A 24,436-nucleotide genomic window follows, 5' to 3' on the forward strand; every position below is an offset into this window, starting at 1 on the left:
AGCAATGTTCAGGACCTCTTGTTTACTTGGAATACTGTTACTCTCAACGCCTTTAAAAAGGTCTAAATTGTTTTTTTAGACTCCAGCAGAGGACTTATAGTAAATCTGACTGTTTCCCCTTTCTAAAACACCAAAGAGTTGGAGAGTTGCAACAACTGTGATTTTTACACACTTGAATATTAAAATACATGTACATGTCAAAGCAAGAATGAAAGGTAGGAAGGAGAAACCTTGGCACTCAGAGGGCACATGAGATAAAATAAGCAGGTGATGCTCCTTCCATCTGCAGAGTAACCACCTGAATGGTGGTGGTTTGGTGTGAGAAGTATTAGGTTCCTGAGAACAATGACACAAGTAGTCTCCGCCTACTCAACATACCTGGATTTTCAGTCTTTGCATCCTAAGTCTTATTCCTTATCTAACAAAAACAAGTTACGGTTTTTCTTGGCACAGCTGGCCCAGTCATGGATGAGCTGGATTATGTTCTGGTGGCCATGTCTTTAACAAACAGGTTCCCTGGCTTGCAACTTCCGAAACTTTATTATTGATGATGGCACGGGACACAGAAAGGGCACAATTAGCTTTCCAGTGCCCTGGCTAAGTTTGAAGAAAGATGGTCAGGGAGGAAAAGCCCCTGTTGTGTGGCATTGGAACCAAAGCATCATGATATTTAATACAGTAAATATATTTTTTTAAAAGGTAGATATTAACAAGACCAATATGATTGTGATAACAGCATTATACATGATTATCATGATGCCTAACCTTAATACCATCTTTTAGACAAATCCTCTCACATCATCACCTCCCTGATTTCATGCCATTGACGTGAGAAAGGAAATTTTGAGCTGCTTCCAAGTTATGCTGGAGTGCTATGAATCATTGTGTTATGTTGGACTTGGGGTATCCTTAGATCACTCACCCACCTAAGGGCTCCTGAGATGGGTTCAGAATTCAAGGAGACAGGTCCATCACCTCCCAAGCTTACTGCCTGCTCCCACGGGGATCTCACACCCCCAGGGCAAGCAGTAGCAAACACTGCCTTGCCCTGCCTGGATGGAGAAAAGCAGCCCCCAGCCCATCAGGGCTCCTCTGCATGAAGTCTGTTTACTTTGGATTTCAACAAAGAACAAAACTTTGGCTGCAGTCCTCCTTGGCCAGCCACCAGCTGGCCATGGATAGCCGTGCTCCCAAAGGCTGGGTGCTGTCAGGTTTCTCACTAGGGGTGAGTGTCATGAGACTGGGCTGCCCCAAGGGGTGACTTGGAGCTGGGGGTGACATTTGTGACTCAGCTGCCCCTCTGCCCCCAGATGCTGAAAGACCTGCCTGCCTTGCAGAACCTCTGCAAATGCCTCTCATGGAGTCATGCTAGAAACAGTATAATTAAGGACCAATTGTAAAAAATGGAAGTTTAAAATTGCCTGCCATGGTGCTGTCAGGCATAAAATGATGAGGACATGCACAAAGCAAATGTGGTGGTGGCCTCCTCAAGCCACAACCTCAAGTGAGCTGATAGTGGTCTGCAACTGGCTGCCCAGGCTGTCAGAACAGAGCTACACACAAAGCAACAAGGGTTTGTGTAAATTGTCCCTTTTCCAGAGCCATGATTTCCACCATTCATCCCTCCTCCTCAGTTACTCCAAGGAGAAGAGGGCTGAAAACAGGAAACTTTCCAAATGGATAGCAAGGGCTGACATCTCTGCTTTGTGTGACCCAGGAGAAATGTCCAAAGCACATCCTTAGCTTCTCAGCAGCTAGAAACCCAAAAGTGGAGAGCCTGGAAACTTTTGACTTTTGGGGAAAACATCAAAGGGGCTTTGGAAAGATGAGGGAGGCTGGAAAAGAAGAGTTCCCTCGGCTTCTCATTCCTGTTGCAGCTCTCAAATCCTGCAGTACTTTTCCCTCAGAGGAATGCAAGAATCAAACCCAAAACATACAGGAAGAAACAACCCACGGTTATGGTTTGCATGGACACAATTAATGCAAAAGCCTTTGAGCAGGGCTGTGCACATCTCATAGGGTTTAATCCAAAGCCCTGTAAATCTGATAGCAAGCCTGCCAAGAATTTCAAAGGATTTGGGATCAAAGAATTGTATCTTTGACTCTCAAAGCTGGGAATGTTGGAGGGTGTCAGCGCTGAACCCAGCCCGGCATAGTTCCATCCTCATTGCCATGTCAGCTGTCTGGTAAAGCTCCTCATCTAACTCCATCATCCAGGCTCCCCCAGTGGGTGAAGGAGCAAAAAGCCACTTTGGAACACCCCTTCAGCCCAGGATGAACAGCTGGCAAGCTAAAGTGAAGCAAGATGACTTCAGCATTTCATAGGAGCACTTGGCACCTCAGAGGGTTTGGCATCCCTTTTGGGCTGCAGCGTCTCCCAAACTGCTTTACACTGCAGCCTTCCAAGTTGTTGATGTCAATCAAGCAAACCAGTCAAAATTTATTTCCATGGGTGTCAGGGGAAGGAAATTCCCTAAAGATCCTTTGAAAATAATCTACTTCCCCATTTAGCACATTCATCTGTATGTAACTGTACAAGCTGACGTAGCACCTTCCACAAATGAGCTGGCACTTTAAGTGAGAAATATGCAAGTGGAGATGAAAAAAAAAGTACTAAAATTTTTTTAATCTTGCCATTCAAACTGTTAAAAATCAGACAAGAGGAAAGAGATTTTCCACTCAGTTGCACAGATCCCAGCATATACATTTTAGCTACACATGTTGACTTCATATGATTTGGCTAAATATGGCTCTTGTAGGGTGCTACAAGAAGAAGTTCTTCATGTTCTTTCCTGGAATAATCAAGGCAAGGTCATAAAATGATCTTTAAGGCAAATTCCTCCCTTTGATTTGAGCCACAGGATATCAATCATGTTTAGGCATGGATCGGCAAAGACATCTGGAATGCAGTTTTATATGTCAACATACACCAGGAGGAACAGAGTGTACAGAACTCCAGACTGACAAGGGGATCCCAGAAGTGCTGTTTGCATTAAGCATCCTGTTAATTAAGTGCAGCAGCTGCTGACCCTTCCAGGGGCCTCTGCGATATGTCATATTGTGTCCTTCATAAATCATCTATTTGCCCCATAAATCCAGGTATTCATTATTCTACTGCACCTGAGCTGATGTTAGTCCAGAAGTAATGTCAATAGGACTTATGGGTGACAAAATAACCTAAGTGGAATATTAATACCTGCATTTTTAATTCCCATGGCCTCATGGAAACCAGCTGATGGATCAAAAGTAGGGATTTCACTCAGAAGAACTAAGGGCTGTTCGGTTTTTAAGTTCAACAACACAGGAATGCCATCCTTTTACCAAGGGCAGCCCAGAGCTTCAGTGATTGAGAAATTTTACTGTTTTAGCAAGCAGATAATTTCAACTCTGGTGCATAGGGATCCATTTAGCATTCCTGGTACCTTCATCAGCCACATTTTATGGTCATGACACTTCCAACTGACATATAATGTAAACTTACAGGGCATAAATATTTTTACAACTGGCAGTGCTGCAGTGTTTACTCCCAGGGTGCTTAGATATCTCGATAAGGATTATACAAGGTTTTTTTATTATACCCTTTTTTTCTTACACTCTGCTCCTGTCTTTTAAAACACCCCACATGTCATGCCAGTTATTGCAACAAGACCTCATGGTTTTTGAGAGATAACTCACTGGGCCAATGAGTTTCTCCATAGAAGCACTGCTTCTCCATAACCAGACCAGAGAAATTAATTGGAAAAAAAATTAAGAATATTTAAAGCTTTAAATATGCTCGTAAAGCGTGCAAAAGCTCAATCATTCATCGATTCACTGAAATGCAAGGGTCCAGAAAGGCATACATACCTTCAGTCACAATGGTTGGGGCCGCTAACAAAATGAGTCTTTGGGCCACTCCAACAATGTTGGGCAGTAATAATTCTTGAAGAGCATCAAGGTTACGGATATCCAGGGCAGTATAGGCGAAGCTTCCATCAGTAGCAATCTGCTGCAGCTCTGCACTGTCAGCATTCAGGACCCCAATGCTAAACGAAAATATACCAGCTTGCTTCACCGCTAACAAGCCCTCTCGGATATCATCACTAGACTCTCCACCACTTATCAGCACTAAAATCTGAGGCACCGCTTCCTCTATCCTGCTGCCTCCCGCCTGGGTGAAGAGGTTCTCCACCACGAACTCCAGTGCCGCACCGGTGTTCGCCTCCTCGCCCCCGCGGAATCCGAGTGCCTTCACGGCATCCAGGACCTCCGCTTTTGTGGAGTAGCTGTTCAAAGAGAACTCGGTTCTGGGTTGATCACTATACTGCACCACCCCAATGTGTATCTGCTGAGCTCCAACTCTGAGGGTTTCAATCAAATTTACAAGGAAATCGCGTATGGCTGGAAAATTGACACCTCCGATGTTGTTTGATCCGTCAATAAGGAAAATTAGGTCAGCGGACTCTTGAGCTTTAAAAAAAAGAAATGCAAAAGGTGAAAGCATTAAAATGGGTGATTACATGCAGTTGTAACAGTGTTCTGACATGTTTCTTGGAAAACCAGTGAGAAACACGAAAATGAGAAAACAAAACAACGTGATCACTGAGGAGGTGACTTTTGCCTCTTAGTTCTGCATTCTGATTGAATATGAGCTCTCAGGCCCTTCCCAGCAGCATCCACAGCCCATCAAGGGAGGGCTTGAGTGGACACAACACAAGCCAGTGCCTGTAGTAACATGGGGTCAGCATTACTGGCATACAAGGAGAACCTTGGCAAGATACAGTTTTTGGAAATCTAGGTACGTTCCGTCAGTGGCCTGTACTGTCCAAATGTTTAGACAGAGCCAAAAGAAAAAGGTGGACTTTGGTGGCAATTCACGGTGAAGTTAGAGGGTGAGGAGGTTTTCATAATTTCTGCCTTCTATTTTTTGGGAGGAAAAAAGCCAACATTTACTGGATGCAGGGAAAGCTTCAGCTTCTCTGTCATGATTCTGCTCTTTTGCTGGTTAAACACAGAAGCTGAATCTATGGGCTTCTCCCACCATGAATAAATATTATTTAAAACACACTTGTTAGAAACAATTGAAATGGTTTTCATTACTTTTTCTTGACTGTAACTCTTGCACCAGTTGCCAACATCCACCTGAAGTTATGTCTCTAGCAGGCTGACCCACACAGTTCTTAATCCAGGCCACGCAAAAATTGTGTCACTTTAAGCATTTTGCACAAAAATGGGTTGATTATTGCCAGAGTGTTCTGGTTTGTATTATTCATATGGATTCTGGGTATTCAATCAAGGAATGCAGAATCAGGTTAAAAAGGGTGATGAAATCAGTCATGACACAATTATCCAACTCTAGTTGTGACCGTACCCAGATGATCACAAGCATTTGCTGACAATATACACACACCAAACAAAGCTTGCACGTGGCATGAACCTGGTGTTGAGGGGCAGTATTTTTGAGACTTACCAAAGCAGACCCAAAAAGGTCTCTGCTCTTACTCCTTTTGACTAATTTTACCATTGACATCACCAAGAGCTGTATGCATGCAAAAAAGAGGAGGGGAAAAACCCCAAAGCATGCTTGGATGTTTCCATGCTGTTACTCTCCACTCACATTAAGAACTCAAATTTCAGACTATTTACAAATGGCTGACAAGCAACATTTGGAAATCTCTCTGTCAGCTCTCAACTTTGGAAAGCCAAAGGTGAAATCAGCAGCAAAGGTGGCGTGTGGTTTAGCAAGGCCAGGAATAAACCTGAGATCTTTGCTATTAACCAGCACTGACAGTAAATTATTTATTTATTGCCAATTTAGTTGTTTTTCTAGTACATGTTTTCATAAACCATGTAGAGATTCAGATAATGCTGCAATTCCAGTGACAAAGGAGAAGGTCTCCAAGTCACCATCACTCCCATCACACATTGGACTAACTCAATGGCCAGAGGAAATCACCAGGGTTCAGAATTTCAAGGAGCTACAGGATTTATTTTTCCATGGAGGCAGAATTTAGGGGTGCTTAGGCTTGGTTTTACTGAGCCATTTTCAGTTGGGATGTACATGTTCCACTTCATCGTAAAAATGAAAGGGAAACCTCACAGTGGTTTTACCCAGGGATGCTTTAGATAATCCTGGATATCTTTTTTGGAGGAACGAGATTCCAGGCACTAATGGGTTGCTCCCACGGAAGAGAAAATAGATATGAAACAGATGCGTTGGATAATTTGTCATCACTGCAAAAAAAACCTTGTACTTCAGTGCACATTTATGGAACAAGCTGGTGTGGAGAACAAATAAAAAGCATGCTGGTTACACAACTAAGCAAGGAGGGTCAGATGAGACAGACAGGTCAGATTTAACAAATACTTCAGGGCAAACTCGGGGCTGACTGTTGTACTTACGTGAGTCAGCTCCAGGGACTGCCACAGACCAACAGTTTTGGTTCTCTTTACTAGAACCACTACAGGACTGGGGCTTTTTTACACTTTCATTCATCATTAGGGTTCATTTTTAACATAGCATCAATGGCAATTTTAGACATTTTAATGCCACATGTAGTAATCAGCTGAATAAATCACTTCTTAAACTCTTATGCAGATGTTTGTACCATGTTTTGCACACTGTTTTCGTCCAAGGTTTCGGACCTGTAACATCTTTTCCCATGTTTAACAATACTCTGTATATCACCCATGCAAGTCACAGGGACAACACTACAACAGTAGGATTAACTTAAATTTGTGTTATAGGATGGGAAGGAAATACTTGCAAAAAATACCTTTAAGCAGAAACAAACTTGTAATTGCATGATATACACAAAGTAGGAATTTGGCTTTAAAGCTTTTAAGGTAATGTCTGTGATTCCAGATGTTTCCATTCAATGGCGTTACCTGCTGGCATGGCCCAGAGGAGGACAGCCAGCTTCCAGAGACCAATTTCCCAATTGATTTCAACAGGGAATTTCACCGGGGTCCTTCACAGCTAAGATACCCAACAGCCACGGAAGTGCTGCCAGCAGGTTGGGTGTAACATTCATTTTCCACCAATATTGGTGTCATTTCCTTAGCACTGGAGAGCCTTTTGTTGTGTTTGTGGGGCAGCTACTCCCCTGTGGCTTTCCTGTGACCTGGACATTTGCCCTGTCAAGCACTTTGCACGACAAAAAACACACATGAGCACGGCCTCTTGGTGTTGCTCGGTGCCATGCAGTGATGGAGAGCACCCAGTGGGACTGGCGTGAGGGTTAATCAGGCAAGACAACACAGGGGGATTAATGTCACACTGCCTCATCACACTGCTGTGGCCTTACGTCGCCCCACAAGCTCTTGACCTTCAGATGGAGTCTCAGGAATAAAAAGAAAGGTTTGATCCCCAGGACTTCTGTTTTGAAAAACAACAAAGCTGCTCAGAAGGCTCTTGCCATGCTGGAATTTCATAAACAGAGAAGGGACAGAGGAAGACTGGTTTGGGGTTTTTTTCCAGGGAAATTGGGCCCTGTGTTGCTGTCAGTGCAGGTCTGTTGAAGCCAACATGGTTTGCAGGGAGGTTTCAGTTATGGGAAGTGTCCAGTGCTCCAGCAGGTGGAAGCCATGGGCTTGTAGAGAAGACTTTTCAATCACACACCTTCTCCAGGTGCATGAGGAGAGAGGTTAAGGGACAGCTCAGGGGTGGGCTTTCAGCAGAGAAATTCCCCACCTAGCTTCTTTTGCTGTCTTCACCAAGAATGTGACTTTCTAGAATGGCACACTGCCCAATAATGTGACTTTCTGGAATGGCACACTGCCCAAGAATGTGACTTTCTGGAATGGCACACTGCACATCTCCCTGTCCCCCCCACCTGGTTCTAAAGGAACATCCATCATGCTGTCCCCACAACCAGCAGTGACCTTCTCAGTCTCCAGAAGATTTTCTGTAGTCGGGGTCACCACCAGGTCTGGTGTGTTCACCCCCCATTTCCCCACCTTGTGAGTGAACAAGACAGGGCAATTTGCTAACTCTGCAGAGCTCCCTACGCTTGAATTTCCATGCCATATGTGCCAAAGGATGGCCACAAAGTGCCACTGCCCATTCAAGGATTCCTGCCCTGACTGCTGGCACCCCTGGCTCAGTCTGCAAACAGCACCTCAGCAGCTGCAAACACGGGGCCACACACTTCAAACCTTTATTTTTAAACCTCTGAACGTCCATCTCAGTCTTGCCCCTCCAGAGTGGCAATGCCAAACAGCGCAGCGCCAGCAGATACCACCAGTCAGCCATTACCTGTGATGTCTTTAACCAGTCCTTTGGCTCCAGCCTTTTCTGGAGTCATGGAGGAGCGGACACTCGCCACTAAGTCCCCAACTATGCCGTGGAGAGCGGTAAAATTCTCCAGGTTGAAGCGGTGCGTATCGAGGGGTCCGCTCGCTACTTCCCGCAACTCCCCTTCCACCGGCTCCTGAACGCCGACCGCAAACAGGTTTACACGGGCCGAGTTAAGGAGAGATGAGGGCAGAGCCACATCATCCCGGGGCTGTCCGTCTGTCAGCACTACAATAACCTGGGGCACGCCTTCACTGGCTCTGCTTCCCGCAGCTTTAGTGAGGTGCTTCTCGATTAGGTACTCTAATCCTTTTCCAGGCTCGGCGCCTCCCCCCACGTAAGTCATGTTGGCAATATGGGACAGGACGTCCTGGGTGGAGGGGAAGGTATTTAACTGGAACTCTGTGTGGGGGTTTCCGCTGAACTGGACCAGGGCAAAGCGAAAATCATTTCCTCCCACATCTAAAGCCTTTACAACATCATACAGAAACTCTCGAACGAGTTGGAAGTGTTCCTTCCCAACGCTCCAGGAGGAATCCACTAGAAATATTATATCAGCCACGGCAATGGTTTTGACAGCTTTAAAAAAACAGATGGGGATTTAGGATTTTCTATCGGTCAGCACAAGCATGCCTCCTCCTACTCCTCACCCAAAACAACCAACAGCCTCCTTGGCATGGTGAAAGTGAAGCTCAGCTTCCCCTTATCGCCCACAGCAAAATGAGAAGCGCTGGAGAACAACCACACAGCCACCAGAGCCCCACAGGTGCTGGGGGACAGCATGCCACCTGCCCTGCCCTGCCCAGAGAGCGGGAGCCAAGGTGCTCCTGCCCTCCTACACTCTCACCCATGAGTTTGGACACCAGCCCTGAGCCAGACAGAGACACTGGCAGCTTCACCTTGTTAGTTCAGGCTCATTCAGCTTCTAGCTGCCCGTGTCTCTTGCATGGTTTTTGCTGGCTCCATGGTAGTGCTCAAGGAAGGAAGGACAGCTTAGTTTAAGCAGCCTGGGTGCTGGCATGAGTTTTCTGCATTTTCCCTGCTGTCACACTTGGTGACAGCAGGTCCGGTCCCGAAGGCGCCAGGACCACCCTTTTAAACAGCCTTTCTGCAGGTCAGTGGCAGTGCTCTTCTCACTGCTAAAAGCTCCTCCTACACATGCAGGGAGGGCAGAACAGCTCTGCCCAGGAGAAGACCCTCTCAGGACCACCCTGAGTGCAGGTCCCACACCCTGGTGCCCTGCAGAACATCCTCCATGGCACCAGCCAGTGGTCATGCTTGGGGAGGCACCGTGAGTGTTGGCCAAGGCCCGTGTCCCAAGGAGCCTCAGCAAGGTGGGAGCTGAGGAGCAGAACACATCCATCCACAACATCCCACGGACATGCATGTCAAACACCAAACAGTGCCAAGGAGTGCTTGTACAGGGCCAAAGTCAGGTGAAGCAGCCCGGGCTCTTACCTGCTTGCTGCTGAGCACCAACCAAGCCAAAGCCTGAGAGCAGGAGGCAGAACATTGCCACGAGGGGCAAATGTCGATGTTTCCTCATTTTGCTCTTTTATGAGTTTTCCTTTTATTCTCTTTTCTTTCAAAGCACCTGACGTGAGACCTAAGGGGAGGAAAAAAGGACAAATGAGAAATGGCAGCAGTGCTTGCCAGGCACAGATGAGGTACAAGGTAAAAAAGCCAAACCATGTGGGTTTACAAGGCTTTTGTGGCACTTTGGCAGGAAAAAAATTGCTTTGCTGCTGGACAGAGTGACAATTCACAAAACTGACCTCTGTGGAATTAGATTATTTTTTTTACCTGTGCTGTCCTGGACAATATGTAATATCTAGGAAAATGCTTAGGTTTCTCTACCAAAATACACAGTCCCCTCCCACCTGCCCTCCCTAACCATGGATGGCCAGCTGATACATCTTTGCCAACATATTTCCTCTTGCTGTTGCCTTTTCTCACTTCATTTCTTCCAAACACCACACTAATTGCCCTGAACATCCCCCCTTGCCTCAGCTCACCTTTTCAGCTGTCCCAAATATACAAATGGAAATTTAAGCACTCTAGACCCAAGTGAGCCACATGATCTGGCTGCACAGCAAAAAGCCCTTGGACTCCCCCAGGCTCAGAGCCCTGGTTGTGGAATAGCCTGCACTGGGCTGATCATATTTTGGAAAGTCACCAAGAATAATATTTTATCTGCTGGAGCCAAAAATATATAAATTAAGCAAGTTTCTTATCTGTGATCCACCTGGCAAGCCTTCTGAAACAACGACTCCACCATGAAGGCTGTGTTTCTGTTGTCATAGAGATGACCAATTTATTATTTAATCTTCATTTCCAAGCCTACAGAGCAGAAACCAGCAAGGCTTGCTTAACTGGGAAAATATCCTCCCAAAAGGGAACACAGTGATTTAATACCTTTCATTCCCTAAAGGGGATCAATTACTCAAATCAGCCAAAAGTGACTCCAATACATCAAACTGCTAACCAGGTCATCATAAAAGAAAAAAAAAAAAAAGTGATTCAATTTTCTTGTTAGCATCCTTGCCAATTCCATCAATCCAGACAGTTACAACCAAAACAAGAGCCTAAGAGGGCTAAGGGGAAGAGTAACTCTTATTTTTGAGGAAAACTGTGGTAATTACACTGATGGTTATTGCTGGCATGGCTGGGAACAGAACCAAGAGTTGGGAATATGGGAAAATCTGGACATAAGGAGCTAATCCCACTTCTGCTGTAGAGACACTCCTCAGGGATATCAGAGGGCAGTTCTATGGAAAGGAGGGGGCAACTTCCACGTGGTTTCCTGAAATCCAATGTGATCCTGACACTTCCTCTGGCTCCCTGTGTGTCAAAGCTGAGCTGGGGTCTGGCCTTTCTTGGAAGAAGAGATTTGCTGCATTTGGTCTTTCCTGTGCTCCAGGTGGAATTTATGAATGTCCTATAGCATGAGTCTGGGAAAAGCTCTCCTCTGCCTTTTCCCCAAAGAATAATAATAATAATAATAATAATAATAATAATAATAATAATAATAATAATAATAATAATAATAATAATTGGAGAGACATTGAACAAGCCCCCAGAGCCAGCACACAATGTTAATCAAGACATGACAAAGTCTTCCCTATTATTGGCAAGCCCTCAATTTATAGAGACAGCTGCAGCAGCCCAGAGGTATCATTATCATTCCTAAAGAAATTAAACCATCACCTTTGTGAGCTGGCAGCCATCCAGCCACCTGGCTATTCCAGTGCAAGCCAGACCTCCCAGTGCCTCCAGCAGGAGCAAATCTGCTCAGATGGACTGTGTCCCTGGTGGGCATCTTGCTCCCAGAAAAAATAGCTTCACCCAAAGGACTCATGGAGAGGGTTTGTACCCTGAGCACACAAATACAGAAGGGTCTGTAGGTCCTAGACCTTTCTTTCTGCAAAAAGCACCAAGCTCATGATAACCACCCACCCAACACGATGGGAGAGTCTTCCCTCTGGGAAGTTATTTATGGAAGAGCTGCAAGTTTTTGAGTGGGATTCGCTTGCAGCATCCTTTGAGATTGTATAGAAGCCTAGAAGAGACCAAAGTGCTGGACAATGCTCTTAGGCATAGGGTGGGGCTGTTGAGGTGCCCTGTGCAGGGCCAGGAGTTGGATTTTGATGATCCTTGTGGCTTCCTTCCAGCTCAGGATATTCCATGGTTCTCTGATTCAAGATGTGCACGTCTCAAATCCTCATAGCTGTGGAGCCAACCAAGGATTGCTGGTGATAACAACCAAGGATTGCTGGCAGTAACCCACCCTGGGAAAGAACAGGATGTGGCTGGAGAAGAGGCCACATGGAGGTAGGGCAGCATTTTATGGGACAAACTTCCTCATTCTGGCTAGGGAAGATAAGCACAGCACAGGGATGGTGTTGAGAAGCAGGAAGACCTCCAGAGCCCCTTGACCCATTTCAAGAAAGGTCTAGGAAAAACTTGTTAGCCAATTTGCATAGAAAGTGAGAATTTTTTCTCCAGGGAGGGGAAAAGGTAGCTATAAAAGATAAAGCCATAAAGCCCAGGTGCATCTGTGCCCCTGGATACCCCATCAACTGGATCAATGCTGGAGTCAGGAATGGTGATCTCTGTTTCTGCCTCCCTTTCTGTCTCTCCCTCTTTAATCCATCACCCTCCCTCTCTTCCCTTTCACTCTGTCCTTTATCCAAAAGCCACTGCCACGTGCTTATACTGAGGTCAGGGAGATCAGTGATTAACACACCAAATTCCATGCCAAGTGTGTAATTTGTTAATAAAACTTTGTAAGCTTTTGCAGGCCCTCTCACTTCTGTCTTTTCTTTCAACCATGAGCCTCCACAAACCTTGGGAGTCACCCCTCCCCTTAAAGGTGGGATGCCACAGAGTGAAAAGGCTGCTAGCACTGAATGAAAAACATGAAATAAAATGCATGCTAAGGAAAACAGCCCACTAAAGTAATGTGTGCTGTAAAGCTGCTCATATTTCTTTCCCAAAATGCAGGAAGTTATGTTATCATCCTGTTTATTAGCTGCTGGCAGCCAATCCCTCTTCAGACACAACAGCTGGGGATGAGCAGAGCACCAAGATAAACCAGTGAAAATTGATGTCTTGTTGGCTAAAAAGTGACAGGACTGAAGCAAACATTTGGGGGCTTTTTTGGTTTTAATGTCGAGCAGCTGCTCGGAGCCTGTTTACAGCCACGAGATGCAGCAAAGGGAAAAGTGAAACTCCCTGAGGCTGTGGAATCCCCCCTGCCCACAGGATCACCCATGAACTCCCATAGCACTGGGAAGCTGAGATTTTCCTCAGAATTTCTTAGGCTGGAAAAGACCTCCAAGACCGAGTCCAAGCTGGGGACCAATTCCCACCTTGTCACCCAGCCCAGAGCACTGAGTGCCACATCCAGGCACTCCTTGGACACCTCCAGGGATGGAGGCTCCACCACTCCCTGGGCAGCCCATTTCACCTCATTCCCCATTTTATCTTTTAGGAGGCCTCCAAATCTATCTCCAGCTTTCTTTGTGACCTCCATGGTGGTATTTATAGTCCTGTGCAAGCAGGGGGACTTGTTCATCAACAACAGATGAGTTTTAGCATCACTCAAAACCATCCCAAAGTCATAGGAGCCAGGATTAGTCATCAGAAGGAAAAAGGCAGCAAAGTCTTTAGGAAGAGGTGATGGATGTCTCTTAGAGATTGACAACTTAAGGAAAAGAGGAGCTTTTAAGACGAGTTGCTCCTGAGCAGGGTTTTCTCTTATAGCCCCCTCTCCATGGCACTCATTAGCTAATGAGGAAGAGTCCAGTGCTTGCAGAAAGGGGTGGGCAAGGAGATGATTTTCCTGTAGAAGAAGAAGAAGATGCAGCAAGGACAGCAACTTTTTTTTGTAAAGGTAATGTAGTGGGGGTTGGGTGGGTGGGGGTAATTTGTTTCCTTGGATGGGGGAGTTCACCCAAAACTCCACTCAGCTCTGTTTTGACGGAAAAAAAATCTCTGGCTCAGTGAGAAAAGTGGGCTTAAAACAATGAATAATGTGATTTTTGTTGCTTGGCTTGCCTCAGTGAGGCACAAGAAGTAATTTCCGTTGCTCAATGTGTTCTTGCTTTGTGTCCCAAATTACCACCAGTCACAGAAGCTGGAGGTGGCACCAGCTTGCAGGGGATGGATGATAAAACCAGAGATGTGAAATCATTTTAATACTTGGTTAAGGTAAGTGTTTGGTTTGCAACTTTATTCTCTGGCATTGATGGGTTTTCAATAATGTATTTTCAACAAGGCAATTTAATTGCGGATTTATTTCATTTTTTAAATGAAAAGTTCCTTGCAGGCCCGTGGGGTGAAAGCTCTGGTGAAGCTTTTGCTATATCCATTTCAAGCTGGAAAAATATGCTGAAAAACCTGACTCCTTTCCTTTAGGAAAGGAAGGAGTTTTCCTGAATTAAGTTAGCACCAAAGCCTGGGGAGCCAATTTCTTCATGATTCATGTGCTAAGAGATTAACTCCTGTAGCCTTCAATAATCTGAAAGTTTTACGTCTGTCTAGAGTTTATATAGTCTGTGCTGACCTCTTAATATTACAGTATTTCATCAGAAGCAATACATCTGTTCCTAATACTGCTCTCAAAAAGCAATCATTTCTACCCCTGACACAATGAAGTGATTTCCTTAAATATTTTCCCCAGCAGCTATTTTTTGCATATATTGCATACTTCTCTGTGCATAAAATCTGACATTTTACATATTTTTTTTCCTTTGAGTGGATGTTTTAAATTCACTTTCTAAGCTCTTGTTTGCTTGTGTGTGTTGGGATGGTTTTTTTTCATTAGTGTGTAGTTAAAATAGAATAGATGGGATAATGGGAAGAAATTCTTCCCTGTGAGGGTGGTGAGGCCCTGGCACAGAGTGCCCAGAGAAGCTGTGGCTGCCCCATCCTTGGAAGTGTTGAAAGGGACTGGAACAAAATGGTTTTTGATGTCCCTTCCAACCCAAACCATTTTGTGATTGCATTTATGACATTTGTTCCCATAATCTCCCTGTTCCTGTGACACATTCCTGCTGGAAAGCTGAGCAGCCTCTGGGAAGGAGCAGAGCATGGCAAGCATGGTAGGCAGAGCCACGACTGGCACATTTTCTGGGGACAAATGGCCTGGATTTTGGGCTTGGCCTTGTGCAGCTTTCCCAGCTGGCACACCCAGGGACCTTTGGGATGTCCCACTATCCCAAATCACAGAATATCTGGTCCTGTTTTCCTGCCCAGCCATGCAGCATACACGAAAAATATATTGACTAAAAACCTGAGGAGCAATTGCAACCCTGTGAATGTGGGATGGATCATGCTTTTTTCATGAGAAAAAGAGATGCATTTGCAGCTGGGTCCCAACAGCTTTTCTGAAAGGGGGACAGGGAGAGCAAAGCATCATCCCACAGCTGGTGCAGGATGCTCTGAGCATCCTCTAGACGCCTCCAGAAGTCTCTCATGGGGATGTCAGAGCCAAAACAAAGAGGCTTCACCTGCATTTGCTTTGTGGGGATTTTCCCAACCAAACTGCTCTGCCTCAAATTCCCTTGGCTTGGCTGTTCTCTGCTGCATCCACAGCAGTTGTAAGCCCTGCCAGTGGCTTGGAAGTGGACACCGGGCACCCAGAACAACTAAATTTTTTTTGCATCCCCAGCAGTGGGATAAGATTGCAGTCATGGCTGTGGAGTGAGCAGCTGAGAGAAGCAACTCCCAAAATCCTGATGTGGAGCCAGGGAGCTGCAGATTGCCCTCTGGAGGCGAGGCATGCTCCTCTCTCGCCTGGATGAATTCCCCCTCAAATATCCCTGAGCTGGGGAAAACGTTAGCCAAAAGCCACTCCCAGATTCTGAGGCTGAATGCCATGATTTTTTCCATGCCAAAAAAAAAAAAAAGCTTGGTCACCTTTTCAAGGGATAGAAGTGTCCCATGCCTGGCCACCTCTTCATCACAGAACACTATTTTGTCTGGTTCCACAGCCCTTGGGAGAAGCCAAGCTGGTTCTAGGGACTTGGGATGAGGTGAACAGGACAGATCCTGGATTAATTCATGGCTCCAGGTGGAGACATTAAGATTTGTTTCAGCTCTTTTGAAGTGTAAACGTTGCTGCCAAGTGCTACTGGGAAGGTGAGGCTTGTGGGGTTGAGGGCTGCCCCTGAAAAAATTTATTCCTACAAAGGCCCACCTGAATATTTAAAAAAAAAAAAAAGAAGAAGACAGAAAGGGTGGGAAAAAATCTCCCTGCTTTTGCAAGCCACTGGAGCTCTGATTTTTGAAAACCAGTGTTCAGCAAAGCAATAGAATTATGGTGCTTCCATATCCTACCCAGGCAAGTTCCCTGGGTGCTAGAATTTAATATGAATCACATATTCATTGCTGTCCTTCTAAGCATGCTGTTGGCTTAAAATCTAGTTGTTTTCTCCATCCAAAGACTGAGACCAAAATAGAGTTGTTAATAAGAGGAAAGGGAGTATTTGCTAAAAAAAAAAAGAGGAAACTCCCTCAAAGATCAATGACTCTTTATGTATAGTAACCAGAACCTCCCGGAGCCTCTCCACCCAAACAAATCAGCTCCTTAATGTGGAACACAGATCACTTAAAAAGGTGGAAAAAGTGATGGGCATGTGGAGGGGTAAGGCTGGCTGTGATTCACGGCAGCGGGGAGCAGGCACGCGGTGCCACCCGGCGCCGTGCACGCCCAGCACAGGGCAGGCTCACCCCTCTGCTGGAAATCCAGTGGGGAACACAATCCAAGGCTGGCAAGGCTGTGCACTCACCACAGCTTGTACTGGTGGAAGGAATAAGATGTTCCCTCCTGTTCCTGGACAGGCACGTAGCAAAAGTAGAGGAGGAACGTTATTTTTTAAAAATTTTTTTCCCCCTTCCTTGACATGTGGGAATAAAGCAGAGGCTGGTTTAGCTCACCCTGAAATCAGGGAAAGTTACTGAGTTTGAATGGAAAGTCGCAGAGATGTTTGAAAAACCAGAAAGGGAACTGGGGAGGGTGCTGGAAACTGGAGAGGGAATGAATGAACCATGGTGTGGTGGCAGCAAGCACGCAGCCCTGCACTCCTGTCTTAAACACTGTCACAGCCCTGGTCATGGTCAGCCTCACTGCAAAGACAGAGAAATTTTGAGGATGAAAAGCCTGTTTGCCTGAGCTCTGACTGAAGGGATGGTGCCAGGGAGAAGTGGAGTTGAGTCTCTCCTCTGCCACCACTGCATTCTTACATGACCTTGGAGGAATTCTCCAGCACCCTGCAACAGCCTTAGTCTGGAGGCATCTCTCTACAAACCTCCTAAACTGGGTATTTGTGCCCCAGAACAAATATAATATATATCACTATATAAACACCATAATTACCCAACCACAAATACCGATTCTTTTTTTCCTAAACCAGCAAGAAATGGGGCAAAGCCAGAATTTTGAAAAACACAGGAAAGATTTCTCCCCCAAGAACGCTCATGAATCATCACAGCAACCAGAAACGAGCTGAGAGTTTCCCATTGCACTCACTGGAACCAGAGGGGCTTTTGCTACCCCCATTCCAGCCAGTTTTGGCCCTTTTGCTTGGTCAGGAAACCAGTTTGGCCACAAGCATTTCTCGCCCCAGCTCTGCTTGGGAAGGGAGGGCTCTGCTGAGCCCAGCGGGTTGGTGGCAGGGTGTCTCCAGATTAGTCATAGCCGCCCCCTCAGCAAGTCCCAGGAGGCTCAGGGCAACTGGGGCTGTGGGGGGAAAGGGCTGGGGAAGGCAGGAGGGAGAGCAGAGGAAGCTGTGGAGGGGGACAGTGGCTCCATGCATGGCTGGAGAGCCTTTTCCCTTAGGAGAAAAGCTGCTGTTTGGCTAATTTCCCTCTCTGTGGATGACCACAAGAGGATGAGGATTATCCTTGGAGCCACAGGCCGGCCCACCCCAGAGCAGTGGGGACATGTCTGGCAGCAGGACCTGAGCTGGCACAGCTGAGCACCTCTGCTGGGTTCAACCTACCTCACCTTGGGGCAGGAGAGGTGAGGGCAGCTATCCAACACCCCCCAGCCCTGGGAGCAGGAAAGGGGCACTGAGATACCCCCTCAGCACGTTCCTTGCATGGTCCCATTGATGCCCCCACCTCCCTGAGCTGATACATCTTCCCAAAAACCACCACATGCCCTCCTTGGGGCACTGCTTCCCGTGTCATCCTGCTCCCATCCCATCACATTGCTGCTGCACCAATTCCGAGGCATCAAATCCAAAAACCACGCTGAGGCAGCAGGGGAAATACACTGGTCTGTGCTTTTGAATGGGTTTAGTTCCCCTGCAGTGGTGGGGACAGGAGTGCTCCCACACACCTGCGATGCATCAGCTCCGGGGGGAGCTCACGGGATGAGCAAGCCGGCAGCTTTTCTAAGAGTGATGCAAACCTGGGGATGGCTGAAAAAACCCCAAATACTACCACCCCACCAAGGAGAAGAACGATGCCTTAGCAGCTGCCGAGCTTCGGCTGAGGGGTAAGCAGAACTTACCCCTGAGTGAACCTCCAGAAGAGTTCCTTACTCCAGGATTTTCCTCTCCGGAGCGCCTCTCACCCTTGCTTCATGGCGTGCAGTGCTGCTCAGCCTTCCCGGTCCCCTGTGCTGGGTGGGGTGCAGGCACTGCTGGGATGAGGGAAGAGCGGCGGGACGAGGGCACCGGAGGGACGCTGGTCCCTGCGCGGCGGCTGCCGTGGGTCTGAGCGCGGCCGGAGGAGGCGGCTGGCTCGGGAATGCCGGGGGGCCGGGCGAGCCGGCGTCGCAAATGGGATCCAGATGGTTGGTGCTGGCGTTCCCTGGGCTGAGGTCAGAGCTGCTCATCACACACACAAAGTCATCCCCCCCCTTCTTCGGGGGACGCCTCCGCGCTCTGTGGCTTCCCCCCCTCTCCGTGCTGGGCCTGCCGCGTCCAAAGCGCTGCTCCCTTGTTGGTGAGAAATAGATATTAAAATTTTAAAAAAACAAACAACAGGGAAAAAAAGAGGAAAGATTTTTAAAAAAAAGCCCTGTGGGATTGGAGGAAGCTGATTGAACCATGTCTTTTGGTCCTGGATGTTTGCAGGAGTGGGGATGTGCCAGGGACCGTACCAAAGGAGCAGCGCCGCTCGGAGATGCTCGAGGCTGGGTAAAGCACAGCCTCTCTGCCTGAGTGGTTACAACACCAGCACAAGGGGAGAGAGTCTCTTCTCTGTGCACCTTCCCATCAAAATGTGACAGCAGGTTTTTATACCTCCCCAGATGTGGAGGCAGAAGTGGGGGATTTGTGTTATGTATAACTTATAACACCTTAGGATAAGGACATGTATTTTAAAATATATATAGCTTTAAAAGGAAAAGTTTAAAAGGCAGCAAATCTAGTCTGCAAGTTCCTGACTAGCAGTTTTTCAATTTTTTTAAACATATGTGAAGTGAAAGAATATTTTAACCTTTCATTAAGCAGAGCCTAATAAATTTGGGGCTAATTTAATCCTGTTTTCTATTCCTGTATTCCAGCAGGACCACTGGCTAAAAGTTAAACATTTCAGGCTGGACTGGATTGTGTTTTGCAATAAGCACTGGTATGGAAACTTTAACTCTTATCTCTTGCTCTTGCTTGGTTCCATATAAGGCTGGAGTGGAGATGGCGTCCCTGGAATCAAATAGTCAAGTTCTTTTCTTTTCAAAGGGGGATTTATGATGTTTGCCCTTGGATGGGTGCTGTTTGAAAGAGCAGCCACATAAAGAAATAGCTGGAATGCTTCAGGGAAGTGCTGAGCCCTTGGACTGAGGCAATAACTCCTTTTAGAAATTGTGCTTGGCTTGGTGCTGGCAGAGGCTGAAGACAGAGTGGAGAAACTCCCCAGCCTCGTGGCCAAAGGCAAGCAGTGCGTTATGCCACCCCTCCAGAATCTGTCAAGCTGCAGCTTACAGGCAGGGAGTTCCCAAATAATAAATGAGCCTGGCAAAAGGCAGCTGCATCTCCTCACTGGGTGTCAGTGGGCACTGAACAGGGGGTGGTGGAAACAGGAACTGCTGGAAAGCCGTGACAATGAGCTTATTTTATTTTAATTTTTTAAAATTATTTTAATTTTCACCAGGGTGAGGGACAGCTGCTAAAAAATAAAATGCATAGTATGGAGGAGCATTATGTGGGCAGAAGCATCGAAACAAAAGGCCTTTCCAGGTGATTTCAGCTGTCAGGCAGAGCTCAGCTGGGATGCCCCATCCCTGGAAGTGTTCCTGGCCAGCTTGGACAGGGCTTGGAGCAACCAGGTCTAGTGGGAGATGTCCCTGCCCATGGAGGGGGATAGAACATGGTGGTCTTCAAGGTCTCTTCCGACCCAGGCTATTCTGAGATTCAGTAAAGCAAGAATTTGAGGCTACAGTTGCTATTGTAATGAAGAATTATACTCACCAGTGGTTTCAGTTTGCCACCACCAGGGGTAACCAGTATGCAGCTGGGATCTGTGTGGCCTTTTCTTCAGATCTGCCTGGAAAACCAGAGTTTTCTGTGTGGCAGTAAGGGAGTTCAGGGAAACACTTTAATTGGCTGAAAAAAAACCCCAAAAGAACAAACCACAGGAAAGCTCTACGCACCCCCAGAACAGTGGTGAAAAACAGCCAAGTCAGAGAATTCCAGATAAATAATGTAACAACACTGGTGAAATGTGTGTGAGCAGTGTAACGTGCCTATCACAGCTCAGTTGAGAACATGATTAACTGGGGAGTGAGATTGATTTCTTTTCGTGCTGTTAGCATTTCTTCTGTTTTGTTTGTTTTTTTCCTTTGTCTTAACATGGTTTTAATATTGAAGTGACTTTTACCAAGTGCTCCAGTAATTAAATGAGGCTGCAAGAGCTCTTCAATTCCAATCTGACTGCCTCTGTGGCTGTAATAACCAAGCTGGAAGATCTTCCTTTCCAAAAAGGGGCTTTATCACTGACACATAGCGGGGGAGCAACCAGACAGCATGCTCAGGGCATTTTGAGGTGGGATTATTTTTTTCCCCCTTTCACTCACAACCCTTTACAATCCTTCCTTTAGCAGCTCTCTCTCCATTTGTGTTGGTGACTCCCAGAAGAATGATCCAAATCCACCATGGGAACCTGGGCTGTGGCTGCTGTGGCATTCTGGGGGTGGGTGATCCCCCTGGGGAAGGGGTGACATCTGCAGGGACAGACTACTTTCCACCCCCAGACACCAAACAAACCCTCTGATAATTAGTAAAAGACTGGATCACATCACACTGGTAATTTCTAGAGGCAGCTGGGACTAAGTTCAGTAATATTTCCTCCCTGGTGCATCAATAACTAGACGTGATTAATGCTATGAGTCAGGAAGAGGGTTTTGAGGAATTCTCTTTCTACCCATGAGAAAAAAATTAAAAGCCCCGTGTGCTACATCATCTCCAGAATGCAAAGGTGACTTTGACGTCCTCCCACCGCCAGAATGAGGGTCCCAGATTAAAAAAAAATCCAGTGAAACTGGGAGAGAGTGGTTAAATGTTGCAGTTCTTTTCTGATGTGCCTCAGCTGGGCAATTTCCACCCTGACTTAGGAAACCTCTGTGGATTTTGCCTGTGTGTGATTCAGGCAAAGCACAGGGTGGCTGGCTGCAGGTCCCTGGTGACACATGGTGACACCCAGGAACATCTTGCCTTGGCTCCATCCTTGAGCACCATCTGCTGGCTTTTCCTCCAGGGACTCCTCGGGCATCTGCCAAACCCAAAGCCACTTTTTCCCCCTCAAATAAAAGCTGCTCCTGCAGAGAGAGAAGCTTCTTGCTCTGAAATCAGGGAGTACCACCAAAACCCAGGGTTGCTCCATTACTTTCCCAACATCAGCTGAGCATCTGCACAGCAGATCAGGGGTGCAGGATCCCACCTCTCACAGCCCTATTTTAAAGAACAAACTCTTTGTCCTGCTTGGAAGTCAAGGCAAAGAGCAGCTCTGCTGGGACAGAGGGCAGGGCTGCAGATTGCATTTTAATTTTGCTTGCAATAGATGGTTTTCATTAGCTCCAAAGGATTTGCTATTGCTTTTATCCAAATGCCTCCCCAGCACCCTGGTTAGGAAGTGGTCCAGGAAATATTTTCCTGAAGTTCTCTTGGTTCTGCTCTTCTCCTGTGTTTTCTGTTGGTTTGTCTGCCTTCATGCAAATATTTCTTGATGCATTTTAGTCTCATCAAATGACTTTGGAACAGTCAGGGAAAGGGGCAAGAGCATCTCTAGATGGGCAGGTCAAAGTGGGAATTAAGCAAAGATAAGAGACACTTGGATCTGCCCTTTCCATCCTGCAGCACTGGCCAAGAATTTAAAACATCTCTGCAAAATTTCCCGTCTTCCATCCCTGGGAGTGTTCAAGGCTGGGTTAGATGGACCTTGGAGCAACCTGGTCTAGTGGAAAGTGTCCCTGTCCATGGCAGGTAGTTGGAACAAGATGAACTTCCAAGTCCTTCCCAACCCAAACCATTCTGTGATTTTATGATTCTATAATTTTTTTTTCTCCCTCTCATAAAAAATCTCAGCAACAAAAACAAGCCCACACCAGGCTGTGTGCATTATCTGAGTGTATATACACACACTTAATCCACAGCCTGCAAAAGAGATCATAATTCAAAAGGTGAAGCTTGGAGCTCTAACCAACCACATCCTGCATAAAGCCCTCCTGCTAGAAGGGATTTTCAGTGATTACAGGGAACAAACTACACTCAAGTATGTAAATAATGTGGATATTTTCCCCTCTAACACAATGCACAGCCTGTAGGTCAGTAAACTCTAATGTGAACTGTGATGCTTGGCTTCTAGGAAAGATAGCTCAGCTCTTTTTCAGAATAAGAGATAACTCAGGGAGCACAAAATGCATTTTGGGCAACACAGACCTTGCCAGCCTTTGCTTTGGGTTACTCCTGCTTTCTTGTTTTAGAGCCTTCCAGGTGATGCCTTGCACAAGGGGACAAAAAAATCTTTCCAAGTCTTGGCCTCAATGTCCTGTGGCAACTTTTGCTGCACAAAAAAAACTGTTAGGAATGGGCTGGATTTCAACAGTTCAACTAAACTTCCAACTTTTGTGATGGAAAAGGCTGTTACTAATTACAGGGAGAGAGGTGAGGTGGCTTGAAAAGAGCTGGAGTCAGAAAAATGGAGAGGCCAGAAATACTCACTGCCCACACGGACAGGATGATGTAACGGCAGACGAGCTGAAGAGGAGTTATAGGGAATTATTTGTACTCCAAGAGGAATTGTAAGCAATTATTCATACCCATGAATGAGTGTTGTGTTATTTGGGAAGGTGCAGAGGGGAAAAATAGAACTGGGGGTTTGCTGTAGGCAGTTCCTTGGAAACCTGTGGTCATTGTGCCCCAGTGCTGAAGAGAAAAAATCATGTGTAATGGCAAAAGGGAGAGGAGAGCCCAGGAAATGCAGAGCTCATTGTTGGTGTGCCACACATCCCAGGCCCCAGGGGGATTTTCTTGTTAGGGTTCCCTACTAAAGAAATAAGAAAATACATTTTTTATCTTCTATCTTTTATCTTATTTTTTTACATGATAGAATATTCCATGGCTTTTCTTGCCTGTGAGTAGGGTGAGATGGAAGTTGGGGATCAGCAATGCTGGAGTCTGAAATGATCTGTGGGGATTGTGGCCCACACCCCAACCTTACCAGGGCTTCTGCTTCTCCCCTGGGGCACCAGGTCAGCCCTGGCTGTGATTTCCTGACAGGGTCCCTGTCCAAAACGCTGCTGCTTTTAAATTTTGGGGCTAAGTTGAACAGGTTTAATTAAGCTGTGAAAATTGGGCCACTCTCCAGACTTGAATTAAGGGGTGGGAAAATCCCTACATTCTGTTCAAGGTGAGTGCAGGCATTTGAGGAGGGTTGAATCCACTCTACATCTCTTTCCATGAAATCACTAAAGGGTTTGGGTTGAAAGGGGCCTTAAAGCTCATCCAATTCCACCCCTGCCACGGGCAGGGACACCTTCCACTATCCCAGGGTGCTCCAAGCCCCATCCAACCTGGCCTGGAACACTTCCAGGGATCCAGGGGCAACCTGTGCCAGGGCCTCACCACCCTCAGAGGGAAGAATTTCTTCCCAATATCTCATCTAACCCTTCCCTCTGGCAATGGGAAACCATTTCCCCCCACCCTGTGATTCCATGCCTCTCCTAAAAGTCCTTCTCCAGCTCTTCTGGAGCCTCTGTAGACACTGGAAGGTGCTCTGAGGTCTCCCTGAAGCCACGGGAGTTCCCCTGGGTGGGCACAGGGATCCAGGCTGCATCATTTTCCTCTCTTCCCTGTAAACTTCCTGTGAGTTGATGGGGGAGCTTACATAAACATCATCTCCATGTCCTGGCTGTTTTGTTTGGAGCTCATGTCCAAAAAATCCCAGGAAACAGCACGTATGTGGTCGGTATGTATTTATTCCTGAGGGGCTTGTCCACAAATTATATGGAGCATATGGAACAACTTGTGCTTGAGATGTTTGCCTTGAGATGTTTGATACATCTGGAGATGCCGAGTTTCTAACAAGGAGGGAAATCTTTGGAAGCTAAAAAGCCAAAGGTTTTGCCTTTAGAAGCTCACTTGAAGCTGGTCTAGGCAATTTTCAGAGAGATGGATTTTGCTGCGTGACAGCTCCATTGGAGAATTTTTCTTA

At 46.5% G+C, this 24,436-nt stretch overlaps 1 protein-coding gene across 1 annotated transcript in view; it reads right to left on the reverse strand.

Annotated features, from left to right (window-relative positions):
- The window catches only part of COL6A3 (collagen type VI alpha 3 chain), a 57,837-nt gene extending 39,158 nt beyond the window's left edge, over positions 1 to 18,679 (reverse strand). Inside the window, exons 1-3 of the mRNA XM_077180998.1 lie at positions 18,297 to 18,679; positions 9,734 to 9,881; positions 3,847 to 4,449 (exon numbers count right to left, since the gene is read on the reverse strand). Coding sequence (XP_077037113.1) covers positions 3,847 to 4,449; positions 9,734 to 9,821 — 691 coding nt within the window. The 5' untranslated portion in view covers positions 9,822 to 9,881; positions 18,297 to 18,679. The remainder of the gene's footprint in view (positions 1 to 3,846; positions 4,450 to 9,733; positions 9,882 to 18,296) is intronic.
- Positions 18,680 to 24,436: the final 5,757 nt, after the last annotated feature.

This window comes from Agelaius phoeniceus, chromosome 7 (genome assembly GCF_051311805.1).
Source record: "Agelaius phoeniceus isolate bAgePho1 chromosome 7, bAgePho1.hap1, whole genome shotgun sequence".
In the NCBI taxonomy this organism is placed as follows: Eukaryota; Metazoa; Chordata; class Aves; order Passeriformes; family Icteridae; genus Agelaius; species Agelaius phoeniceus.